Raw genomic sequence first — 24,530 nt, 5'->3', positions numbered from 1 at the left:
ACAGTGTCCTTTGCTTTACAGCTGCTTCTCAGTTTAAGTAGGTCCCATTTATTCAATGTTACCCTTAATGTCTGTGCTTCTGGGGTTATACATAGGAAGCGATCTCCTGTGCCCATCTGTTGTAGGGTATTTCCCACTTTCTCTTCTATCAGGTTCAGTGTGTTTGGGCTGATATTGAGGTCTTTAATCCATTTGGACTTGCGTTTTGTGCAGGTGATAGATATGGGTCTATTTTCATTCTTCTACAGGTTGACATCCAGTTGTGCCAGCACCATTTGTTGAAGATGCTTTCTTTCTTCCATTGTATACTTTTAGCTCCTTTATCGAAAATGAGGTGTTCACAGGTTTGTGGGATAAAATCTACGTCTTCTATATGATTCCATTGGTCGACTTCTCTGTTTTTATGCCAGTACTACACTGTTTTCATCACTGTAGCTCTGTAATAGAGTTTGAAGTCAGGGATGGTAATGCCTCCAGAAGATCCTTTATTGTATAGGATTGTTTTGGCTATCCTGGGTTTTTTTTTTTGTTTTTCCATATAAAGTTGATTATTGTCCTCTCAAGATCTGTGAAGAATTTTGAAGGGACCTTGATGGGGATTGCATTGAATCTATAAATTGCCATTGGTAGAATTGCCATTTTTCCTATGTTGATCCTCCCAATCCAAGGGCAAGGGAGGTCCATCCATTTTTTGGTATCCTCTTCAATTTCTTTCTTCAATGCCTTAAATTTCTTGTCAAATAGATATTTCACTTCCTTGGTTAGATTTACCCCAAGATATTTTATGCTGTTTGTGGCTATCATGAATGGTGAAGCTTCTCTGATTTCCCTCTCTGCTTCCATATCCTTTGTGTATAAGAGGGTGACTGATTTTTTGGAGTCGATCTTGTATCCTGCCACATTACTAAAGCTGTTTATCAGCTGTAAGAATTCTTTGGTGGAGTTTTGGGGGTCGCTTATGTACACTATCATATCATCTGCAAATAACGAAAGTTTCACTTCTTCCTTTCCAATTCGAATCCCCTTGATCCCATTATGTTGTCTTATTGCTATTGCTAGAACTTCAAGCACTATATTGAAGAGGTATGGCGAGAGTGGACAGCCTTGTCGTGTTCCTGAGTTAAGCGGGATGGCTTTGAGTTTCTCTCCGTTTAATTTGATGTTAGCTGTCGGCTTGCTTTATACAGCTTTTATTATATTTAGGTATGACCCTTGTATCCCTAATCTCTCCAAGACTTTTAACATAAATGGATGTTGAATTTCGTCAAATGCTTTTTCGGCATCTAATGAAATGATCATATGTTTTTTTTTTCTTTCAGTTTATTTATATGATGGATTACATTGATAGATTTTCGTATGTTGAACCAGCCCTGCATCCCAGGAATGAAGCCTACTTGATCATAATGGATAATTTTTTGGATGTGTTCTTGGATTCGGTTTGCCAGTATTTGGTTGAGGATTTTTGCGTCGATATTCATGAGTGATATTGGCCTGTAATTCTCTTTCCTGGTTGAGTCTTTGTGTGGTTTTGGTATCAGAGTAACTGTAGCTTCTTAAAAGGAATTTGGTAATGACCCTTCTGATTCTATATTGTGGAATACATTAAGGAGTATAGGTATTAGGTCTTCTTGGAAGTTCTGGTAGAATTCCACATTGAAACCATCTGGTCCTGGGCTTTTTTGGTAGGGAGGTTTTTGATAACAGCTTCTAATTCTTCGCGACTGACAGGTCTGTTTAGATTGTTCACCTGGTCCTGGTTTAATTTTGGTAAATGGTATTTATCTAAAAAAGTGTCCATTTCTTTTACATTTTCCAGTTTTGTGGCATACAGGCTTTTGTAGTAAGATCTAATGACTCTCTGAATTTCCTCTGTGTCTGTGGTTATGTCCCCCTTTTCAGTTCTGATCTTATTAATTTGCGTGTTCTCTCTCTGTCGTTTGATTAGTTTGGATAAGGGTTTATCAATCTTGTTGATTTTCTCCAGGAACCAGCTTTTTGTTTCATTGATTCTTTGGATTATTTTCTGTGTTTCTAGTTTGTTTATTTCAGCCCTCAGTTTGATTATTTCCAGTATTCTACTCCTCCTAGGTGAGTCTGCTTCTTTTTTTTTCTAGAGCTTTCAGGTGGGCTGTTAAGTCTCCAATATGTGCTTTCTCTGTTTTCTTTAAGTGGGCACTTAGTGCTATGAACTTTCCTCTTAGGACTGCTTTCATAGTGTCCCATAAGTTCGAGTATGTTGTTTCTTTATTTTCATTAAATTCAAGGAAGACTTTAATTTCTTTCTTTATTTCTTCCTTAATCCAGGTATGGTTCAGTAGTTGACTGTTCAGTTTCCATGAGTTTGTAGGCTTTCTGGGGGTAGCATTGTTATTGAATTCTAACTTTAATCCATGGTGATCTGATAAGACACAGGTGGTTACTAATATTTTTTTGTAACTGTGCAAGTTAGCTTTGTTACCGAGTATGTGGTCAATTTTCGAGAAGGTTCCATGAGCTGCAGAGAAGAAGGTATATTCTTTCCTCTTTGGGTGGAATAATCTATAGATGTCCCTTAAGTCCATTTGCTTCATTACCTCCATTAGTTCTCTTATTTCTCTGTTAGGTTTTTGTCTGATTGACCTGTTCATTGGTGAGAGAGGAGGGTTGAAGTCTCCTACTATTAGTGTGTGCAGTTTGATGGCTGCCTTGAGTTTTAGTAATGTTTCTTTTATGTGCGTGGGTGCTTTTATATTAGGGGCATAGATGTTCAGGTTTGAGACTTCATCCTGATGAACTATTCCTGTTATGAGTATAAAATGCCCCTCTCCATCTCTTCTGATTTATTTAAGTTTGAAGTCAACTTTTTTAGAAATTAGTATGGCCACACCTGCTTGTTTCTTAGATCCATTTGCTTGATAAGCATTTTCCCAGCCCTTTACTCTGAGTAGGTGTCTGTCTTTGTGGTTGAGGTGTGTTTCTTGTAGACAGCAGAATGTTGGATCCTGTTTTCATATCCAATCTCTTAGCCTGTGCCTTTTTATAGATGAGTTGAGCCCATTGACCTTAAGTGATATTAATGACCAGTGGTTGTTAACTCCGGTCACTTTTTTAGTAGTAAGATTTGTGTGTTTCCCTTCTTTGAGTTGCGCTGGAGAAGGGTCTCTAGATGTCTGAGTTATTGTGGTCATTGTTGGACTCCTTGGTTAGTGATTTTCCTTCTATTATTTTCTGTAAGGCTGGATTTGTGGCTACGTATTTTTTAAATTTGTTTTTATCCTGGAATTTTTTTTTCTCCATTTATAGTGAACGAAAGCTTGGCTGGATATAGTAGTCTGGGCTTGCATCCACGGTCTCTTAGTTTTTGGAGTACATCTATCCAGGACCTTCTGGCTTTCATGGTTTCCATAGAGAAGTCAGGTGTAAGTCTGATAGGTTTACCTTTATAAGTAACTTGGCCATTTTCCTTTGCGGTTCTAAATATTCTTTCTATATTCTGTATATTTTGTGTTTTGTTTATTATATGGCGAGGGGATGTTTTTTTTTTTTTTTGATCCAGCCTATTTGGTGTTCTGTATGCTTCTTGAACCTTCATAGGTACATCTTTCTTCAGGTTGGGAAAGTTTTATTCCATAATTTTATTAAGTATATTTTCTGGACCATTGAGCTGCACTTCTTCTCCTTCTTCTACTCCAATTATTCTTAGGTTTGGTCTTTTTATTGTGTCCCATATTTCCTGAATGTTTTGTGATGAGAGTTTGTTGGACTTGCTGTTTTCTTTGATCAGTGTGTTTATTTTCTCTATGTTATCCTCAGAATCTGAGATTCTTTCTTCTATCTCTTGTATTCTGCTGGTTATGCTTGTTTCTGTAGTCTCTATTCGTTTACCTAGATTTTCCATGTCCAGCTGTCCCTCTGTTTGTGTTTTCTTCTTTGCCTCCATTTCAGTTTTCAAGTCTTGAACTGTTTCCATTATCTGCTTGATTGTTTTTCCTTGGTTTCCTAGGGTATCATTCACTGATTTACTCAATTCCTCGAACTTTCTGTTATACTTCTCATCCATTTCTATAAGGGCGTTTTTTTATATGCTGTTTAAGGGTGTCAATTACTTTCATGAAGTCAGTTTTTTCTACTTCTTCTTGATTAAGGTGTTCATGTCCTCCTGTTGTGAGGTCGCTGGCTTCTGGTGGTTTCGTGTTGTTTTTCAGATTGTTATGTGAATTCTTGCATTGGTCTCTGCCCAACTCTTCCTCCCAATACTCCCCTATGGATCTTCTTTTACAGGATCAGGTCTTCTTGCCCACTGATGTACCTTCCCAGTGATGTCACTCCCCAGTGATGTTTCTCCGCAATGATGTTTCACTCGGTGCCCAGATCACAACTCCGTGCTGCTTGGTTAGCTCGCAAACAAAGGGCCCACCCTGCTTGCTGCGGGCAGGCTATGGGGACAAAGGAGCTACAGCCCTCCCCTTTGGCCTCGCGATTTGGGTTTGGTCGGTCCCAGCGCCCCAGCAGGCTGAGCAGGGAGGCGCTATGCTGCCAAAGAAGGGAGGGAGGGAGGGAGACAGGGGGTGGGGGAATCTGGATGTAAGCTGGATGGGATAGGAAGAAAGAGGAGGTATTGGGCAGTATAGCCCCTGTAGGATGATTCGCTGCTGCCGCAGCACTCATTCATCACAATGATGTTTCACTCGGTGCCCAGATCGAAACTCCGTGCTGCTTGGTTAGCTCGCAAACAAAGGGCTAGAAATGTCATTTTTACACTATTAATTCTACCAATCTGTAAGCATAGGATGTCTTTCCACTTACTCGTGCCTTTATTTGTTTAAGTGATTTAAAGTTCACTGTAGAGATCCATGTTTTCCCTGGTAATATTTGTTCCTAGGTATTTTATTTACTTTGATGATATCATTGAATGGTACTGTGTCCATGATCTCCTTCTAAGTGTGTTTTTGTTGGTGTATACAAAAAAGAATTTAGTTTGTGTAAGTTGATTCTGTGTCTTGCATCATAGTTTATTTTTAAATTGTGCCTTCTAGCAATTTTTTGGATTTATAGTATATAGTATCATGTCATCTGAAAATAGGGATATTTGTGCTTCTTTATTTGTATCCCTTTAATTTCCTGCATTAGTTCTATTGCTCCAGCTACTACCTTAAGTATAATATTGAAAATAAGTGGGAACAAAGGACAACCCTTTCTCATTCCTGACTTGAGGGACTGAGTCAAGATTTTTTCCATTTACGGTGATGTTGTCTATGGGTATCTGACATATGACTTTTAATATATTGAGGAATGTGTTTCTAACCCTACATTCTTTAGGAGTTTGCTCATAAAGATATTTTGAATTTTGTCAATGGCTTTTTTTGTGTCTATTGAGCTAATCATGCTATTTTTGTCTTTTTAAAAGTCTATTTATGTAGTTACATTTATTCACTGGTGTTCCTGTATTTTAGGGATAGAGTCATCTCAGTTATGATGAATAATCTTTTTAATGCATATCTATATTCTGTTTGCAAGTCTTATATTGATTTTTTAAAGTTTATGTTCATTATAGATAATGACTTATATTTTCTCTTTTGTTATTGATGTGATTTTTTATCTGATTTGGGTCTTAGACTGGATATTGGTTTCATAGAAGTTTGGGAGTGTTCATTCTGTTTCTATTTTTCAATTACTTAATGTGGCTGTACAACTTTTTAAAATAGCTAATATGTTGTGAATGCTGTGAATACATCTGGTCCTGGACCTTTTTATTTTAACATAAACTTTTTTATTACTATTTCATTTTGCTTTTTATTATGAGTCTATCTAGGTAGTTGACTTTTTGAGTTAATTTTTATAGTTTGTCTGAATTTAGAAAAAGAATCCATTTCTTTTAGGTTTCCCTGCTTAATGTAATGCAGGTTTAAAAAGTATTTCCCTTCAATATTTTATTTTATTTTATTTTATTTTATTTTATTTTATTTTGTTGAACTACACATTTTTCTCTGCTCCACTCTCTGCCTCTCTCTTCCCTTTTAAACTTCTCCAATGTTCCCCATGCTCCCCATTTACTCAGGAGATCTTGCCTTTTTCTACTTCCCATGTAGATTAGATCCATGTATATCTTTTTTTTTTTTTTTTTAGGATCCTCATTGTAGTCTAGGTTTTCTGGGATTGTGATTTGTAGGCTGATTTTCTTTGCTTTATGTTTAAAAATCACTTATGAGTGAGTACATACGATATATTTCTTTCTGGGTCTGGGTTACTTTTCTCAAAATGATGTTTTCTAGCTCCATTAATTTGCCTGCAAATTTCAAGATGTCATTATTTTTTCTGCTGTGTAGAACTCCATTGTGTAGATGTACCACATTTTCCTTATCTATTCCTCGGTCAAGGGGCATTTAGGTTGTTTCCAGATTCTGGTAATGACAAACAATGCTGCTATGAACATAGTTGAACACATGTCCTTGTGACATGATTGAGCATCTTTTGGATATACACCCAAAAGAGTGGTATATAAGTTGTTTCCTAATTTTCTGAGAAATTGGCATACTCATATCCAAAGGCATTGTACAGGCTTGCATCACAACCAGCAATGCAGGAATGTTCCCTTTACCCCACATCCTCTCCAACATAGGTTGTCATCAATATTTTTGATCTTGGCCATTCTTACAAGTGTACATGGAATTTCAGTATTGTTTTGATTTGCATTTCTCTGTTGACTAAGGATGTTGAACATATCCTTAAGTGTTTTTCAACCGTTTTTGATTCCTCTGTTGAGAGTTCTCTGTTTAAATCTGTACTCCATTTTTAATTGGATTATTTGTTCTTTTGATGAGCAATTTCATGAGTTCTTTGTATATTTTAGAGATCAGACCTTTATCTGATGTGGAGTTGAAGATCTTTTCCAATTCTATGGGCTGTTGCTTTGTCTCATTGACCATGTCCTTTGCTTGACAGAATCTTTTCAGTTTCAGGAGGTCCAATTTATTAATTTTTTCTCTCAGTGTCTGTGCTACTGGGGTTATATTTAGGAAGTGGTCTCCTGTGCCAATGCGTTCAAGTGTAAGCACTTTCTCTTCTATGAGGTTCATTTTGTCTGGCTTTATGTTGAAGTCTTTGTCCCATTTGGAGTTGATTTTTGTGCATGGGCATAGATATGGATCTATTTTCATTCTTCCACATGTTGATATACAGTTATGCCAGCACCATTTGTTAAATATGCATTCTTTTTTTCCATTTGATATTTTTTGCTTATTTGTCAAAAATAAGGTCTGTGGATTAATACCCATTAATATCCCCTTCAATATTCTGAATTGATTTGTTATCTGTTTTAATGTTTCCTTATTTACTCCTGCTGCTGTTAATTTTTTTCCTCTCTTCCCTTCAGTTAGTTTTGCCTAGGATCTCCCAGATTTATGATCATCTCAAAGAAACAGCACTAAGATTTTATGATTCTTTGTATTGTTTTCTTTGTTTATATTTCATTGGTTTATGCTCTGAGTTTTGTTTTATTACTTGCCATCAATTGGGTTTTGTTCAGATTTGTCCCTGTTTTTCCAGTTTTCTGAGTTGCATCATTAATCCATTTATTTGTTCTCTGTCTGATTTTTCTAATGCAGGCACTTAGGGCTCTAAATCTTCTTAAAACTCCTTTAAGTATATCTCAGAAGTTTTGTTGTGTTTTGTTTACATTTTTCATTTTATTGAAAATAGATTCTTTTCTCATGCACTAGAAACCAATTAAAGTTTCCCCTCCCTCTACTCTTCATAGATTCATCCACATACCCTCCCCTCTGGATGCACTCTCTTTCTCTTTATTATTAGAAAAGAACAGGCTTCTAGGGGACAATGACCAAACATGGCAAAATAAAATACAGTAAAATGAAACCAAAACTATAATATTAAAGTTATACAAAGACCCCAATGGGATGAAAAGAGTCCCAAGAGCAGGAACAAGAATCAGAGACCTCGTCATTCTCACAGTCAGGGGTTCCACAAAAAATGTTAAGCTAAAAGCTATAATATGTAGCCAGAGGATTTAGTCAAGACACATGTAGGCCCTGTGCTTGCTATTTCAGTATCTGCCAACTCAACTTTTCTTAGTTGAGTTATCTGATCTTGTTTACTTGATGTCCTCTGTGCCTCCTGGCTCTTACATTTTTCCACCTCCTCTTCTTTAGTTTTCTCTGAGGTCTTAGGCCAAGAATTTCATGAAGTCTCTCTTTCCATGTGATGTCAGGCCCTGGATCTCTGCATGTGTTTCCATATGTTGCTGGCAAAGATTCTCTGATGATGACTGAATTAGGTACTGATCTATGAATGTAGCAGAATATCAGTAGTAATTATTTTATTGATAGTTTTCTTAGATCAGTAGTGTTTGGGAGGTTGTGTGGGAACCTAACACTGTAGAAACTTTCTGGGATGTATGAAGGTTTTCTTAATGAGGACTCCTAGTAATGGGGGGATATGGAATCTCATCCAGTCATCTCTTGTTGCCAGAGGCTTTCAGTGATGGGATTGGGTTGTATTCAATTGAATTGTTGGCCCAGGTGTCTCATGGAAATCCCCAAACAACCCAGGCTGTTTTGAAGATGAAGTTTCGCTCTCCAAAAACTGACAGAAAGGCTCCATTGGTGAGTACAGCACCTACACTACTCACTGAACATGGAGAAGTTGAGCTAGTGCCTACCTACATAGAGCCTTCACACCTATGTTATAGTCGTTTTGGTGCCATCGTTGCCCTAGCATATTTTGCAGGCTACTGAAAGGAAAATGTGAACATTATCCCCATCACAAAACCTTTGACCTATATTCCTTCCTGCCTGCAAAATATGCTAGGGCAATGTTGGCATAGAACTAATGGGAGTAGTTTACTAATATCTGATTTAACTTAAGACCCACTCCATGAGATGGAACCCATATTTGACCCTCTAGGATAACCAAGAACCAGAAACTAGATAGGCCAGAGACCTAGGGTAAAACCAAATACTACTGTTCTAACAACAGCAACAATAACAACAACACAGTAGTACCTTTTATAATGAAATTATGTATACCAGACCTTGTTACATATATGTTTAGGATACAAATATCTTCTTAGTTAACTTTTCCCTTGAATATAGTGAAGTGTCCCCATTTTATTTCTCCTGAACTTTTTTAAAAGTCTATTTTGTCAGATAGAGATGTCTGCTTACTTTCCTGGTTTCATTTGATTGAGTACTTTTTTTCATCTTTTTTACTATAAGGCAGTGCCTATCTTTGAAAAAAATGTGTTTCTAATAGGCAGCAGACAGATAGATTTTGGTTTTTGATCCATATGGTCAGTCTGTATCGTTTGATTGAGGGAATTGAGTCATTGATACTTAAAGGTATTATAGTGTTAATTGTTGTCATCATATTGTTGACTTCTTTCTGTTTTGTGCTCTCAGTTGTATTTTGTATTTTAATAATTATAGCTTCATATTTCTTTCCACAGTCGCTCTGCTATACTAGTTCCTCTTATCAGCCTGAATTAATGATTCAATAATTTCATTAGGTCTAGTGCATTGGATATAAACTATTTATTTGGTCTGTTATGTTGTGTAAATTTTCTCTCTCTTTTTCATATATTTTAGATAGTTTTGCTATGTATATTATTTATTTTAGGTTTTCTTTCATAGTATTTTAGGGCTTTAACTACATTGATCCAGGCTCTTCCAATTTACAAATTTTCATTAACAAATCTTTTTTATTTATTTTGATAGTTTCCCTTTATATATTTCTTGCTTTTTTTTTTGTCTTACAGCATTCAATGCCCTATTGTTACATATACTTAACGTTCTAACTATGATATGTTGTGGAGGCTTTATTTTTTGGTCTTGTCTGTTTTTTTTCTGAGTGCTTATTGTATTTGTATAAGTGTGTTTTTCCTTAGTTTGGAAGTTTTCTTTTATGATCTTTTTGATGATTACTATATGCCATTTTCGGGTTTCTTCACCCTCACCTATGCCTATGATTCAAAGATAGTTTTTTCATTGAATATTTCTTTTCCTGTTTGCTTCTTTCATGTGATTTTTTTAAAAAAAAAAGTTATGTTCCTTCCTTATTTGGTCTAGATTCTCTGTTTTATTTGAAGACCTGATATCATGTCTTCTATTTGACGCATTTTATTTGTGAGGCTTTTCTTTGAGTCTTCTAGATAGACTACTAGGTTTTTCAATTCCACTTTCATTTCAGCTTGAATCATCTTCATTGTTTCTATCTCCTGGTTGAATTATATTCTCAAGTCTTGACAATAGAATTCTTCATCCTTTCCACCAGCCTTATGTTTGTGTTTTCTTGGGTATCACTCTGGTGTTTAGTTCTTTTCAGCACTGTCTTTTTGATTTCATTGAGCTGTTTCCTTACATTCTCTTTAAAGTCCGTGAATTCTTTGTGGAAGTTTGTGATTGTTTTTTTGTTGGGCAAGGACACTTGTTTGTTTCCCAGCTGCCCAGACTTCTGAAATGATCACTCAAAAACTGTATTGATTAAAAACGTTGCTTAGCCAATGGCTTAAGTGTATTGTTAGCTACCTCTTATACCTTTGGTTAACCCATTTTTGTTATTTTATATTTTACCATAAGGCTCATGTCCTGCTGACAAGGTTCTGGTTGCCGACTTGCATCTTCCTTTTCTGGCGGCCCCATGGTGTCTCCTTCATATAGAAGATAGATACCTGAGGGAACCTTGCCAGTAAGCCACAGCCATGTAGTGATATACAGATTAATAGAAATGGGTTAAATTCAGATGTGAGAGCTAGCCAATAAAAAGCTAGAACTAATAGGCCAAGCTGTGATTTAATTAATACAGTTTCTGTGTGGTTATTTCGGGGTTGAGCAACTGGTAATAAGCAAGCTGCCTCCTACAACATTCTTTTAAATTCCTTGTCCTGTCGTTTATCTAGATAATTCTCATTGGTCAGTATTTCTGCCAGACTGTTAGGTTTTAAAGAACAGATAATTGCTTGATCTTTCATACTGTTGTTATTCCTAATATGAGATCTGGGCACATGGACTGATTTGTTAGTTCTGGCTTTGTTATATAGAAAGCAGATCGAGTGGAGATAGGTTGAATCTAGAGGTTGAAAATGTCTTTGGTGGAATGAAATCAAGTGGATGGTAGTGACTGAGTATGTTTCCTGTTTCAAGGTCGAGTGTGGGAATAGATAGATCTGGTTGGAAAGGTTGGATATGATATGGGAGAGTCCTGTGGTTTCATGGATAGATTTGATATATTGTGGCTCAAGCCTAGAATTCATTTTAAATGAGTGCTAGGAAGTTCTTACTGGGATGGTGAAATGGTTGTGAGACCCAGACTGAATCTATTGAGTTAATTAAAATGTGTGGAGGATGTTAGTGGTACTCACCAGTCTTGATCTTGGAGATGAGACAGCAAAGTCTGGGTATGGGATAGCATAGTGGATTTGATATAAAGAGAAATATGGATCAATGCCTAAAGGCCAGGTCCTGACAGAAGCATAGATGTTGACATCAGCATTGGAGGAGGTTATCAGACTAGGCCAGGGCACTAGCTGGGGACCTAGGCTAAATCTTTCAGGCTGAGGAAATACAATATGAGAAACTCGGTCATGGGGGTACTCACTAGGACAGATAGACCCTGGAGGAGAACCTTAAATGGCTTTTTACAACTCAGAGTTTATAGTTTTTCTTGAAGGGAAGTCTAAGAAAGAACTCACTGAGGAGGAACCTGTAGGCAGGAACTGAATTAGAAGCCATGGAATGTTGCTTACTGAGTTGCTTCCCTGGCTTTCTCAGCTTGATTTTTCAAACAGGTTAGGACTCCAGTGAACTGGGATCCTGTATAACAATTCAATGATAAGATTGCTTCACATACTTACCTACAGGCTTAACTCATGGAAGCATTTTCTCAAATGAAATTCCCTATTCCTAGATGAGATGAATTTATCTTATGTTATTCTTAGTTACTGTTCTATTCCTTCAAAGAGACACCATGTCCAAGGCAATTTATAGAAAAGTAACATTGGGGCTTGCTTTTGTTTCAGAGGGTTGGTCCATGATCAACATGGCCAGCCTGGTGTCATACACACATGGCACTGGAACAGTAGCTGAGAGGAGAGCTCAGATACTGACTGGAAAGTAGGAGTCAGAGAGAGAGAGAGAGAGAGAGAGAGAGAGAGAGAGAGAGAGAGAGAGAGAGAGAGAGAGAGAGAGACTGGGCCTGGTGTGGGCTTTTGAAATCTGAAAAGCTACTCCCAGTGGTAGACCTTCTCCAATAAGACCACACCTCTTAATCCTTCCTAAACAGTTCACCAACTAGGGAGCAAATATTAAAATATATGAGGCTATGAGGGTCATCCTAATTCAAACTGCTTCATGGCTTGTTTACTACTACTACTAATAATAACAATAACAATAATAATAATAATAATAATAATAATAACAACCAGGATACCCTATAATCACAACAATAGCCAGATTAACAAGATATCCCTAATGATGTCACTACTGTGGATAACCAACAGCGAGTTCACCTTTTTAAGGCCTGCATAGTAAAAAAGAATTCATGTTTGGTTCTATAAACCTAGTCAGATACTTGTGACTGGAGAAGTCATATACCTTAGAGAATAATCTACTAGTGTCATTTTTTCTAAACCAGTATAATTTCTAACTGTATTTTAAATATGTATCCTTACACCCACAGACAAGTATAACTTTCACTCTCATCAAACAATCTTTATTTCCGCAGTAGATGGAGGCTACAATGGAGAAGCACAGTTTTCAAAGTGCAAATAAAAAGTGACCATGAGTTTCTCTCGTTAACTTGGTAAATCAACAATGCAACCCTTATTGCAAAGGCTAAGGGAAAAGTGTGGAGAAGAAAGAAGGAAGATTTAAGTGCCTGAGGACAAGGAAGCCTGCACCAAAATAGTATCTTTTAGATATGACATGAATACTCCATCCACGAAATCTCAGTAATACAGTTGCTCAACCAAGACCAGTTCTAAACACATGTACATAAAATTAACAATTAGTGAACGCAGCAAAAATTGTGACTCTGTTTTAGTTTTATCCTTAAAGACTCACTCCGGGTATGTCCAGATGAAGCCCTTGTGACTTTATTTTTATGTCTTCTGAAGTTGAAATTATTTGCCAAAATTTTCAGCCACAATTCAAACATGGAATGAGGGAGAGTTTCCAAGACCCATGTACTCACGTCACAATCCTTAATGAAGATGCAGGACATAAAAAGTGCAAAGGTAGATACCTCTATTAAGAGCATATTGCTGTGAGTGAAAAGCTTCTAAGCATTTTTCTTCCGCTTCTCACTCATCACAGGGATGTTTGTAATGTTAATTATAGAACAGCAGTTGGAATATTCTTTGCCACCACTTGGTGTTTGAGATGGGGATAGCAGGAACCTAGCTAATCTCATTTAGCAAGGACACGGGTCCAATAGCTTTCAAGAGCAATTCTTTCACTGAAAACTGCAAATAGTGTTCTTTACAGCCACAGTGGGATTGTTCTCACTGATACTTCCACCCTTTATTGAGCTTTCACTTTTGTTTTCCTATTTGTATTCACATCTGTACTCTTTAAACAGCAGTCATTCCTTTGGGTTAAAAAGTACAGTCTACATATGTGACAAATATCACCAGGTATAAAATACCTGCCAGTCTAGGGTCGCAGGGGAGCACAGGCCAGTGTAGAAAGATGAGTTGTCCTTTTCTTGCTCTGTTGTGCTTCGGTATGTACTCAGAATGCTGTGCTAAGTAGCACCACTAGGGGGGTTGTAATATAATATTCACAATCATTACTTTGAAAGAAATTGCATTTTAATTATTGTAATATTTTGAAGTAAGCATGTAATATGGGTTTCACAATGATGTTTTCATAAATACATGACTTTTACTATTATACGTTATTTGTAAACTATGCCATAACCTTATCTCCTTTTGTTTTGTCCTTTGTTACTTCTCTTTGCTAGTCATATTTTTGAGGAGAAGCATATCAAAGTTCACATTTAGTTTTATTTTATGACATGGTATCATTGATTTTCCTAGACTGCACTTAACTCTCACTGCAGCCCAAGAAGATTTTGTACTTGTGATCATCTTATCTCAAGCTCTTCATGACTAGTTATGGTTCACTGTATGCAAGCTAGAAGTAAGACATTTGATGTATGGGTATGTCTATTAGCCGAAAAAAAGGGTAACTAGGAATCAGGTAAATTCACTGGTTAGAGAAAGCCATTTAACGTACATCCTATTATATAAAGAGCTTCAGATAACTCACAGTTGTGTCTCCCTTAACCAGCATGAATCTTAGGGTAAGAATTTCCTTCACTTCTTCCTCTAGGGCCACAGGAATTAGAATGCTGCCTTATTTGTTTGAGGTAACAACTTCACAGTAGGAAAAGAGATCGAGAGAAACGCAAGGTGGCCCCCTACATGTTCCAGGGCACGGACGGCCAGGCTGGCTACTCGGGCTCCAGATCCATGAAGCCCCCAGGAGGAGAATTGAGCAATCTTTTTGGGAGTCCAGAAGAAAGTGTTCCTTCAAGCAAACCTAATAAGAGCATCTTATATTTTTGGACCAACTGAAGAACCTAAAAACATACCGAAGCGGTTAAATCCTCCAGGGGGATTTCTACTCTTATTTAAGGCATTGTACCTATGCAAATCATATTAAAAGGTTATATAAAATTTTAAAAACTATACTATTAAAGAAACACAAGTTAGTAGTCATCTATAAAAATCAAACTTATGGTCATGTTAGGTATGTTTTCAAAGTCAATTAGATATATTTTAAATAGACAATGATCTTCAAGTACTTGAAAGGTCTACAGAATATGGCATTTAAACTGTTTTAGTAACATAAGGCTTTTCATAACCATGAGGCATGTATGCTACTGGCAGCACCAATTTACTTGGTAAAAAGATGTTGGGCATCAAAGAACCTCCATATGGATTTACTTTCTCTGAGGCAAAAGCTACCCGTTAGGGCAAGATATTGCCCTTGCCTCGACTGCTGGCAGTGTGTGTATGCACCTAGAAATACAATCTTCCCAAACCCAAATACCTAGAAACCAGTATGAAAAAAAAAAAAAAACAATCAACAACAGGGCAATATGGCTCCACTAGATCCCGACAATCCTACCACAGCAAGTCCAGACTACACCAACATAGCCAAAGCACTATAAAAAGAACTTAAAACTAACTATATGAAGATGAAAGAAGTCCTTAAAGTAATCCAGGGAAACACAAACAAAGAATGTAAGGAAATAAATTACACTGTTCAAGACCTGAAAATATAATAAAAAAAACTGAGGGAATTCTGGAAATGAGAAATGTAAAATTTCAAACAGTCAAGCATCATGAACATAACGCAAGAGATGGAAGAGAGAAGATACGATAGAGGAAATGGAAACATCAGTCAAAGAAAATGTTAAATCCAAGGAAACTCCTGACACAAAACATCCAGGAAATCTGGGATACTATGAAAAGACCAAACCTAGGAATAATTGGAATAGAGAAAGGAGAAGAAACACAGTTCAAAGGCCTAAAATATATTTTTAATAAAACCATAGAAGATTGGACAAGAAAAGAAAGTACACTAGGCTTATAATAACCAAAACACTAAATGAGAGGAACAAAGAAAGACTATTAAAAGCTGCATGGGAAAAAGACCAAATAACATAAAAAAGCAGACCTAAAAGAAGACACATGACTTCTCTCAATGGAGACTCTAAAAACCAGAAGTTCATAGACAGATATAATAGTATACATAAATGATCCTAAAAATTCTGCTAGGGAACTCGTATAGCTGATAAACACTTTCAACAAAGTGGCAGGAGACAAGGTTATCTAAAATAATCAGTATCCCTTCTATATACAAATGACAAACAGGCTGAGAAAGATATCAGAGAAACAACACCCTTCATAATTATTCATAAATAATATAACATATCTTGGAAGTAACTCTAAGCAAGCAAGTAAAAGACTTGCATGATAAAACTTCCAAGTATTTGTAAAAAGAAACTAAATAAGTTACCAGAAGATGAAAAGATAACCCATGCTCATGGATCTGCAGGATTAATAGTGAAAATGGCCATCCTATCAAAAGCAATGTACAGACTCAATGCAATTCTCTTCAAAATTCCAAGACAATTTTTCACAGACCTTGAAAGGACAATTCTCAATTTCATATGGGAAAACAAAGAAACCAGGGTAGCTGAAATAAACCTGAACAACAAAAGAACTGCTGGAGGTATCACTATTTTCATTTCAAGTTTTACTACAGAGCTATAGTAATAAAAACCATATGCTATTGTCATAACAACTGACACATTAATCAGTGGAATTGAATTGAAGGCCCGGACATAAATCCAAAAAACTCATTGAAACCTGAATTTGTATAAAGAAGCCAGACACATACACTGGAAAAAAGACAGCACCTTTAACAAATGGTTCTGGTTAAGCAAGATGTCTGCATGTAGGAGCATGAAAATAGATCCTTACTGTATACTGTATACAAAAGTCAACACCAAATGGATCAAAGACCTCAACATAAAGCAGATATGCTGAATATGATAGAAAAGAAAGTTGAGAATAGCCTTGAATGCACTGGCTCAGAAAACAGTTTCCTGAATAGAACACCAGTAGCACAGACACTGATACTGACAATTAATAAATGGGACCTCCTGAAACTAAAAAAGCTTCTTTCTGTAAGTCAAAGAACACTATCATTTCTACGAAGTGGCACCTACCAAATGGAAAAGGGATTTTTTCCAACGCCACATTCAATAGAGGACTAATATCCAAAATATATAAAGAACTCAAGAAATACGGCATAAAATATAATAAAACTGTAATAAATAATCTAATTTATTAAAAACACTAGGGTACAGATTTAAACAGAGAATTTTCTATAGAAGAAACTCAAATGGCTGAGAAATACTTAAAGAAATGTTCAACATCTTTAGGCATCAATGAAACGCAAATCAAAACTACTTTTAGCTTCTTGCATTAAGATAATAACACAAATGACAATTTGTGCTGGCCAGGATGTGGAATAAGATGAGCACTCATTCCTTGCTGGTGGGAGTGCAAACTTGTACAGCCACTATGCAAATCAATACAGCATATTGTTTTCCTCAGAATACTGAGGATCTTTCAACCTCAAGATGCAGTCATACCACTTTTTGACATATACCTAAAGGGCACTTCAATCTATCGCAAAGACACTTACTTGCTCAATCATGTTCATTGCTGCTCTGTTCATAATAGCCAGAAATTGGAAACAGCTTAGATGTCCCACAACAAAAGAATGGATTTAAAAAATAAATAAAAACCTTTGACAGATTTACACAATGTAGTATAATTCAGCTGTTATAAAATGTGACATCTTGAAATTTGCAGACAAATGGATTGAACTAGAAAAAAAAAACATTCTTAGTGAGGTAAACCAGACCCAGAAAGATAGATATGGTACATATTCGCTTATATATGGATATCAACCTAAAGTAAATGATAAATAACCTACAATCAGAAGACACAGAGAGTCTAAGTATAGTGGAAGGGCCTGGGGGGGGGGGGCACATAGATCTTCCTGGGAAGGGGGAAATATAATTGATTTTGTGGGTGGACTGGGCACAGGTTGGGATGTGAATGACAGGATCAGGTGTGAAGGGGGATGGTAGATAGGGTTTAGAGTGGGAATGCAGAGAAAGAAAAATTACAAACTTCTAAGATTATACAAGTCAAGAAGTATTTACTTAAAGATGTATATCTAATCACTTATGCCTTTACTAACTTTGTTAGGCTTTAGCCATTTGGAGAAAGAGATTTGTATAACACTCTGTAAAAGTACACTATAAAAAATCGGGAAATGAGATTCTCATTCTGTCTATGGATTTTTATCTATGGTTTAATGTTTATTTTGATACTAAAATAATTTCAAGTCAAAATTATAATTCTTAAGGCTTAAAATCTTAACAGGAATAAAAGTATAATGTCTTGACTGTATGAGAGTTAATGCTTTATTGAAAATGTTAAAAATAATTAAGACATAAACTTTAATGATTAGTCACCTTATAAATGATCAAATCCTTTAATGCACTCAGAACTATGTTTATAGCTATGCTAAGTACAAATGTAATTCATTGAGAGGGACAAACTCAGAAGGAGATACCAATTTATATCTTTCACTATATAGTCTTCAATGTATGTTATCAAATTTAAGCCTAAAGCAATTAAGTCAAAACAAGTTTAAAACAAACTTAAAGCTAATTTAATCTGAAGTAATATCCAAAATCAGGTGTATTTAGAAAATATTATAAAAATTAAATATTTAAATATTGTGGGTTAATTTATATTACACCAGCATGGCAGAACATCTCCAGGCTCAAATAGTAACATTATCTTGGTTGAGGCATGATCCCAACAGAGTAAGTTGCATGGAGCTTTCATTACAGCAAAAGGATGCTTGGGGAAATAAGAGCCACTGGATGTTTTCTGCTCCCATCTCCAACTTTGTAAGTCTGAGAAGTTCCGGTTATTGCCAGACCATGAAAACAACTTCTTTATTTATAGGGAAGAGAAATTACATCTCATGCCTCACACGACAGGAGGATGTATTCTCTTGCCCAGTGTTAGATAGCTAGAGCCTTCACCACATCCTTAATTTCTAGATAATAGAGAGGCAAATAGTAATTACTCTGCCCTCAACATATCCCAAACTGACATATGAGGATGTTATGAACAGGGAACCCTTGTATCTGAGCCTCCCACTCAACTGGTATGGGAACTGCGTGTTAATTCAATTTGGCATGCTCTTTATCCTGGTTTTCAATTATTCCTCTTAGCAAAAACCAATTCCAGGGCCTATACCCTATCCCCCCATGTTCCCTGATTAAATGAGGCTGCTAAATGTTACTTTTTTTAATTTATTTTATTTTTTCTCATAAATAAAACATTTAATTGGGGTAGCTTACTTAGAGTTTCAAAGGTTCAGTCCATTATCATCATGACAGGAGCATGGCAGAATGCAGGCAGATGTAGTACTGGAGCTGAGAGTGATATTGATAGAGGAAACAGGAAGTCAACTGAGACACTGGGCAGATACCTGAGCATAGGAAACATCAAAGCCTGCCACCACAGTGACATACTTGCTCCAAAAGGGCCATACCCACTCCAACAAAGCCAGGCCTCCGTAATAGTGCCACTCCCTATGAGATTATGGGGGCCAACTACTTTCATACTACCAGTAAATAAATAAAAGATTCCAAGAATTACAACTTGCGGCTGGAGATATGATTCCTTTATTAAGAACACTTGTTCTGGAGAGACGCGGGGTGGCAGCCAACATGTTCCAGGGCGCGGACTGCCAGGCTGGCTACTCGGGCTCCAGATCCATGAAGGCCCCAGGAGGAGAATCGAGCAATCTTTTTGGGAGTCCAGAAGAAAGTGTTCCTTCAAGCAAACCTAATAAGAGCATCTAATATTTTTGGACCAACTGAAGAACCTAAAAACATACCGAAGCGGTTAAATCCTCCAGGGGGCAAAGGAAGTGGTATCTTTGATGCATCGACTACTGTGCAGACTCGACAGCGACTGAACCCACCTGGCGGGAAGACTGGTGACATATTTGGGTCCCCAGTCACTGCCACTGCACCCCTGGCACACCCAAACAAGCCCAAGGATCATGTTTTTCTATGTGAAGGTGAAGACTGTAAATCGGACCTGAAAGATACAACAAACTCACCCAGAGGAGAGCAGAGCGAGAAGGGAAGCTCAAGAGAAGCAGACTATGCCAAGATAACAGAGCCTACACCTACAGTTGACAGTCATGAGCCCAGACTGGGACCGTGGTCTCGGTCCCACAAGGTCCTGAACCCAGCAGGAGGCAAATCCAGCATCTCCTTCAATTGAAAGGCTCCTCCTCTGCCTGTACTCAGACCGGAAACTCAGAGATAGGGTATTGAAATGTTAGTGCTTCCTTTAACCCAAATGAGTCGTGGTGGGAGAGGGGTTGTCATGCGTGTGGGGTTGCCTGCTCATAGGCCTTGATGCCTTTGGCGGGGCTGCAGAAGGACTGTGCCTTCCAGACTGCCAAGATACACATCTGTGGGGATAAACTGAGGCGCTCTTACGCCTGCTCTGTAGTTGTTCTGTGTGGAACAGTAAGGTTCTGGGAAGGGCGAAAGAGATGGCACCCGTTAGCAGAAATCTCATTAGGGTCTGTCTCGTCCTTGTATCAACAGTCTGCTGTTGGGCATCTAAGAATGGTGGTTTGGCTGGGAAAAAAGGAAAGAAAGGGAAAAAAAATACCTATCCCTCACTGTGGGATGGAGGAGAAACACATAGACAAAACTCTTAAAGACAGAGTGAGGTCTACATAGCCTTTCCTTTCAGGGAATACTTATCACCAAAATGTTTCCACCGCTGAGGTTACCTCTGAGCCCTAGTGTCTCCTTTTTCTTTTGTTCCCCTCTGTCCGTCACCCCATAGTGTTGGAATGTGACTGCTCTTTTTGGTAGCAGTCAACCAAAAATCAAACACTTATTCTCTGTCTTGTCCTGAGTGGAAGGTTTGGATACCCTGATCCTCTGAATTGTAGTCTCCTTCCTGCTCCTACAACCATGTCCAGGTCAAGGTAGTAGCCTCTCTTCCTTTATGGTTGGTTTGGTTCCTGCCATGCCAGGTTTGCATATGGGTTGTTCCTTTTGTTTCTCTCATCAGCCTTGAGTCTAGCCTTAGTTCCTCACCTATGAGGGCTCTTGCTATCAGTGGTTCTTCCTGTACATAAGGCCTCAAATTCTGCAGGGCTTTAAAGACTACTCAAATATGTCTAGGTATTGGGTGAATTTTTGGTTTTCCCGTCTCTCTGTTCCTGTAGTTGGGAGGAAGACCTGATGAAGAACACTGGGTTGGGCGGGTTCCTTTAGCCATCTGCAGAGGTGTTGTTAGGATCAGCATCTTATGAATACCCACAGACTGTGCTTCTAACACCTAGAAAACTTCACTGTGTACACCAAAGCAGAAGAGCGGCCTAAGCCACCTTTAGAAAGCTTCAGACTTCTTAAACTTGTTTGTGAACAGTGCCCCTCAGGCCTGGATAGTGAGTATTTTGGCAATAAGGTCACGACTGTCATCTGACAGCAGAGATCCTGGGCTCCACAGCCATGCTGCCTGCTGCCCGCTATTTCGTGTCAGGCACATCTCCGTCCTGTTCTGTCTTTAAGGGCTGCAGCCTTAGTTACTTGGTTCCCGCTTGTGGTGGGCGTCTGTGAAAGGGCTCCTGAGTGGTGCTACAGAGCTTTATAGCAGATGCCAGAAATGTCCTCGTCAGAGTTTCGGGAAGCAGCAGTTCTGCAGTCACGCTCATTGACCTAGATGCTCAAGTGCCTGCAGGAGCCCATGCGTGTTCTGCTTCCAGCACCTGGTTCATTGAGGGCATTGACCATGGCTTTGTCAACCAAAGAGTTTAGACCTTTCAGCTGCCCTGTTTCCTGAAGCCAAGAAACATGTATTACATGTATGTAATTCTGTAACAACTCAAATGGCTTGTGGTTAAGTCATGAGGATGTCATTTGGAATTCAGAGTATTTTTTCCATTTAAGAAAATATCATAAATGTTTGTTTCATTTAGCCCAGACTCTAACATCTTTAACATATAAGGAAATGATACAATGATAGAAACAAACCTCTTTTTGTAACCACTTTCTTTTTTTTTTTTTTAAGATTTATTTATTATGTATTCAATGCTCCGCCTGCATGTACACCTCTAATCCAGAAGAGGGCACCAGACTTTATTACAGATGGTTATGAGCCATTATGTGATTTCTGGGAATTGAACTCAGGACCTCTGGAAGAACAGTCAGTGTTCTTAACCTCTGAGCCATCTTTCCAGCCCTGTAACCACTTTCTTAAGTAGAAAATGATTTGTGAATTCCAAATTGAATTGTCAAGAAAAAAATCTGACATCACTGTGCTGGCCCTGCTGCTGGTCCAGCGAGAGCAGAGCTCCAAGACCACTTGCTGGCCTGGATGGCTTAGAGACTGTGGGAACCTGAGACAGTGACCCACAGCAGCTGCCTTACTCGACTCCCCTATCATTCTCTGAAACTGGGCCCAGATCATGGCCAGTCTGCCGCCCAAGAAGAGGCCCTGTCCAGCTAAATCCAGTGGAATACAATTCTCACACCTGCACTAATCCTTAACACTTTGTTTAAGTGCATTTGGTGCCAACATTTTTCTAGCACTATGTCAGAGCAAGAAACCTGTCCTTACATCATAATGCAATTTTAAAGGAATGTTTTGTTATTTTTATGAGACAAAACTGGGTATAAAGGTTGAATTAAACTTAGTAACCACAAAAAAAAAGAGACAGATCCAGGATTTAGCAAGGGTTTAAATCATGATTTAGACTGAACGGAGACAATCCACACAGCTCTATATCCAGTCCTGTCACCATGTCAGTACAACACAGATACTAAAGGGAGGCTTGCAGCCTAGCATGTAATTAACCTTCCTTCCAAGAGACAAGCTGATTACAACAGGAGCCTAAAGGGTTTGTAGAGAAGGTGTCTTCTGAGAAACATCAAAATTAGACATCACTGTGAAAATCAGCAAGCTGCTTCCATGCTGAGGTACCCACACCATCTCTTTCTTCCTTAACTAGGTGTCTGTAGCCCTAGCAGTGTTCACACACCTTGTTATCATCTCTAAATCAGAGTTCCCTGCCTTAAGGTTAAAAGGGTAAGAATCATGACAGTTAAAAATGCCATCACCACCACCATGCTCTAAGTGATGTTCAGCCTTGTGGGAGTGCTTAGAAAATAAAACAAGCAGAAGAGGGCATTAATAATAGATATCTTAGCATTCCCACAAAACCAAAGAAAGCTCCACCATCCACAAATACTGTAGTCACTTGTTTTGGGGGGCCTGCTAATTATAGCACTAAATGAAAGTAACAGAGGGAAAAACCTTTATGATATACCTTAACTACCAATTATTATCTACATCAGAAAGTTCTATCACAAATGCCGCCTGAGATATTGCTGCTTCTCATCCACAACTACACTATGAAGCAGCTCAGTACCAAGGAAGAGGTGTTGAAGATTGTCTCCAAGAGATACGCGTTACTTTTCTGAGATCTTCAGGAAAACCTTTAAGAAGATATGTGATATTTCCGCAGTAGAACTGAGAGAAGGCAACTTCAGTGAGCCCTTATACAACCTCACTGGCAAACTGAAACTCCCAAATGATGGGAAAATTCTTGCTGGCAAGGGCTTACCCAAAACCGGTTTTCTAATGAGGTTCCTCCATATCATCTTTATTAAGCACAACTCTGCGAGTGAAGAAGATATCTGGAAAATTCTAAAGAAGAAGCAAATCTATTCTTGTAAATAAGACTTCATGTCTGTAGGTAGAACCCTGGAAACTCCTGACACAAGATTTAGTGAGAATAAAATACCCAGAGCATAGACAGGTGGCAAACAGTGATCCTCCAAGCAATGATTTCCTGTGGAGTCCCCAAACCCATGCCAAAACCTCCAATATGACCAGATCCAAGATGGCGGCCAGCAGGAGGCTGATGAAGGAGCTTGAAGAGATCCTCAAATGTGGAATGAAAAACTTCTGTAACATCCAGGTTGATGAAGCTAGTTTATTGACTTGGCAAGGGCTTATTGTTCCTGACAACCCTCCATATGACAAGGGGGCCTTCAGAATTGAAATCAACTTTCCAGCAGAGTACCCATTCAAACCACCCAAGATCACATTTAAAACCAAGATCTACCACCCTAACATTGATGAGAAGGGGCAGGTCTGTCTGCCGGTAATTAGTGCTGAAAACTGGAAGCCAGCCACCAAAACCGACCAAGTAATCCAGTCCCTCATAGCACTGGTGAATGACACCCAGCCTGAGCACCCACTCCGGGCTGACCTAGCTGAAGAATACTCTAAGGACCGTAAAAAAATCTGTAAGAATGCTGAAGAGTTTACAAAGATATGTGGGGAAAAGCTACTTGTGGACTAAAGTCTGCCATGAGTGATTCCAGCAAGTCTGAGCAGAGCCCCCGAGCAGTGCATTTAGATACCCCACAAAGCAGGACTCTGTGGAAAATTGACACGTGCCACCACCTGGCGTCCGCTTGTGGCAGTTACTAACTTTCTACAGTTTTCTTAATCAAAAATGGTCTAGGTAACCTGTAAAGAAGGATTAAAAAATTCAGATGTTCTAAAAAAAAAAAAAGAAAGTCCTGCAGCTTTTGGCTAGAATCAACCAAATCACTCTTAGGTTCTTTACCTCTCTTTATAAAGAAGCATTGAAAGATGAGCAAGGCAATGCCGAAACCAGATGTGAAGGTGATCCTAGTTCTACTGCTAAGGTTAGAAATGCCATCAATATGTAAAAATATCTCATTATCTAAATGGGAAAAATAGCATTGCAATAGGGGTGGTTTTGAAAGCACAAAACAATCAATGCTAACTGAAATAGAATATAATAGAGAGAATATTAAAATAAAAATATGATTAAACCTTATATTCTGTATTTGTTTTT

General features: G+C 38.0%; 1 protein-coding gene and 1 pseudogene across 2 annotated transcripts; both read left to right on the top strand.

Moving 5' to 3' along the window:
• The first annotated feature begins 19,329 nt into the window (after positions 1-19,329).
• On the top strand, positions 19,330-19,894 carry LOC121443661 (annotated as a pseudogene).
• A 3,646-nt stretch (positions 19,895-23,540) lies between these two features.
• Positions 23,541-24,005, top strand: LOC121443675 (ubiquitin-conjugating enzyme E2 L3-like). Of its 2 annotated transcripts, XM_041645483.1 has the most exons (2): positions 23,541-23,567; positions 23,664-24,005. In XM_041645483.1, exons 1-2 carry the CDS (start codon positions 23,541-23,543, stop codon positions 24,003-24,005), a joined length of 369 nt encoding a protein of 122 aa, XP_041501417.1. The 2 variants fall into 2 exon arrangements, with proteins under 2 accessions (XP_041501417.1, XP_041501416.1); XM_041645482.1 differs by having other exon boundaries at positions 23,541-24,005.
• The last annotated feature ends 525 nt before the right edge of the window (positions 24,006-24,530 follow it).

This window comes from Microtus oregoni, unplaced genomic scaffold, assembly GCF_018167655.1.
Source record: "Microtus oregoni isolate MIOR12 unplaced genomic scaffold, Mior012 000111F_ref0000342, whole genome shotgun sequence".
Taxonomy (NCBI): Eukaryota; Metazoa; Chordata; class Mammalia; order Rodentia; family Cricetidae; genus Microtus; species Microtus oregoni.
This window is presented reverse-complemented; position numbering and strand designations above follow the sequence as displayed.

Coding starts and splice junctions, on each gene's coding strand:
- LOC121443675 (XM_041645482.1), top strand. CDS start 23,541: ATGGCGGCCAGCAGGAGGCTGATGAAGGAGCTTGAAGAGATCCTCAAA.